Source organism: Passer montanus, unplaced genomic scaffold (assembly GCF_014805655.1).
Source record: "Passer montanus isolate IOZ18808 unplaced genomic scaffold, ASM1480565v1 scaffold823, whole genome shotgun sequence".
NCBI classification, from domain to species: domain Eukaryota; kingdom Metazoa; phylum Chordata; class Aves; order Passeriformes; family Passeridae; genus Passer; species Passer montanus.
Window position 1 is genome coordinate 5,665 of NW_024373513.1, and position 2,532 is coordinate 8,196.

The following is a 2,532-nucleotide window of genomic DNA, read 5'->3' on the forward strand; positions in this document are numbered from 1 at the left end:
GGGGCAGGAGGAGAAGGGAAGGAGAAGCAGGGTTGAGGAACAAAATGGTCAAACGCTGCACGTGGGAGGAGAAGGTGGGATTGTGCAGGAGAAGGAGGAATATCAGGAGGAAGAGTGTGAGAAGGAGAATGGACACCGGAGGAGGAGGACTGGCAGGAAGAGAAGGCACCACGAGGTTCCACCTCTCCCTGTATCTGCAGCCTCCCCCCAGCCCCAGGAGCATTGCATCCCCAACATGCAGCAGGTGACAGGAGAGGGGCAATCCATGATTTTCACTGGGCTGAATCTTGATGTTTCTGAGCTTTATTGGGCTAAATGTTGGTGCTTTTTATCTTTGTGGGGGCTGAATCTTTATCTTTTGGAGGTTTTTTTGCTAAATCATGATGTTTGGGGAGTTTTTGAACTGTGTCTTGATGTTGGGAGTATTTTTATGTTGAATCTTGGTGGTTTTGAGATTCTTACAGTCACAAGATGCCCAGTTAGTTCCTGAGATGAATTTGGGCATAGAGGAGCTCCCAGTCAAAGGCGCGCTCACCTTTTTATTTTTTTTACCCAAACCAGGATTTTTCATTCCCAAGGTGTGGCCTGATGGAGGAGGAGGAAAAGCCCTGGAGATCCCACATGAGGAGGGGCTGCAAACCCAGCCCAGGGAGCTGCGGGGAGGAAAGAGCCCCCCTGAGCCAGGAAGGCGGCCAGAGATCCAGGCAGAGCTCAGAGCTGGTGGAGAAGGCTCGTGGCAAGGAGAAGTCGCACAAGTGCTTGGAATGTGGGAAGGGCTTCAGCCATCGCAGCAACCTGATCATGCACCGAAGGATCCACACTGGGGAACGGCCCTATGAGTGTGGTGAGTGTGGGAAGAGCTTCAGACAGAGCTCCAACCTGATTCAGCATCAGGTGATCCACACTGGGAAACGGCCCTATGAGTGTGGGGAATGTGGAAAGAGCTTCAGAGACAGCTCTGACCTGGTCCGGCACCAGATGGTCCACACTGGGCAAAAGCCCTATGAATGTGGGGAATGTGGGAAGAGCTTCAACCAGAGATCCCACCTGATCCAGCACCAGAGGATCCACACTGGGGAACGGCCCTACACCTGCTTGGAATGTGGGAAGAGCTATGGGTGGAGCTCAGACCTTAGAAAACACCAGCGCGTTCACACTGGAGAGAAACCCTACAAGTGTCCTGAGTGTGGGAAGAGGTTTCAGATCAGCTCCACTCTCCTCAGACATGAGCGGATTCACACAGAGGAGAGGCCCTTCCGCTGCCCGGACTGCGGGAAGGGCTTCACCCGCAAATTCGCCCTTGTCTCCCACCAGCGCATCCATTCCAGGGCGAGGCCTTAAGAGTGTGCCGAGTGTGGGAAGAGCTTCTCCACAAGCTCAACCTTGACCAAACACCAACGGAGGCACCACTAAGGGAAGCCCTGTGAGTGCCCCGAGTGCGGGAAGAGCTTCTTGTGCAGCGCCAGCTCCATCCCCCTTGGGAGGATCCGCGTTGGATGATCCTCAGTGACCCCCGTTGGGCAGTGCCCTGGTGGTCTGTGGTCCTGGTGATCAGTGTTGGAAGATAGCTGGCTGGGGGGCTCTACATCTTCGTGGCTCCCTCTGGGCACTTGGATGAACACAGGGGCAGGAACAGATCCGCGTTGGATGATCCTCAGTGACCCCCGTTGGGCAGTGCCCTGGTGGTCTGTGGTCCTGGTGATCAGTGTTGGAAGATAGCTGGCTGGGGGGCTCTACATCTTCGTGGCTCCCTCTGGGCACTTGGATGAACACAGGGGCAGGAACGTCCATCAGGATGCAGGCTAACAATGCAAATTCCTTAGGGAGAGCGGATTTCTTGACTTTGAACCCCACAACATCTTTTGTGTTGAATCCTATCTTCTGGTGGCATCAAGGAGTTCTGAATGGTTTTGGAGGTCTTTTCCAACTTCAGGGATTCCACGATTTTAATTTCCTGTTGCTGAAGGGCGTCTTCCACAGGCAGATGGTGAAATATTGGGGAAAATACCAAGATTTTGAAGACAGTAGGGTGAAAACTCCACCAAAAAAGGTTCTTCCCTCCCACCCAAGCAGGTGGATCCTCAGCACGGACAGAGAAATCCTTTTCTTTTGGCCTTGATTTTCTTTTCATTTCTCTTCATCCCTTTCAAATATCCAACATGGGTAAAAATAAAGACATTGAATGAAGACATGGGTGTGGTCATGGTAGGACACAGACATGGTGGGACACAGATATGGAGAGTGACATGGGCGTTCATGAACGTGGAGGGGGTGTGGCCATTCGTGGAGATATGGGGGGACATGGGCATAGATGGAGACATGGGGGACAATGACTGGGATGAAAACATGGTGGGACACGGCCAGTGACATGTGGGGACATGGCCATGGCCGGCGCCATGGGGGGAACTTGCAGGGGATGTGGGGGATGCTGGGTTTGAGGGAGTTGAGGGTTTCTGGGAGGGACTTGGGGCTTGCTGAGGCCTTTGGGGATCCCAGGCCGAGCAGCTCCGGCTGTGCTGGGAGACCCTGGGG

At 53.8% G+C, this 2,532-nt stretch overlaps 1 protein-coding gene across 1 annotated transcript in view; it reads left to right on the top strand.

Moving 5' to 3' along the window:
- The window catches only part of LOC120513548 (zinc finger protein 154-like), a 2,933-nt gene extending 1,305 nt beyond the window's left edge, over positions 1-1,628 (top strand). The window contains exon 2 of the mRNA XM_039733088.1: positions 562-1,628. Coding sequence (XP_039589022.1) covers positions 562-1,341 — 780 coding nt within the window. The 3' untranslated portion in view covers positions 1,342-1,628. The remainder of the gene's footprint in view (positions 1-561) is intronic.
- Positions 1,629-2,532: the final 904 nt, after the last annotated feature.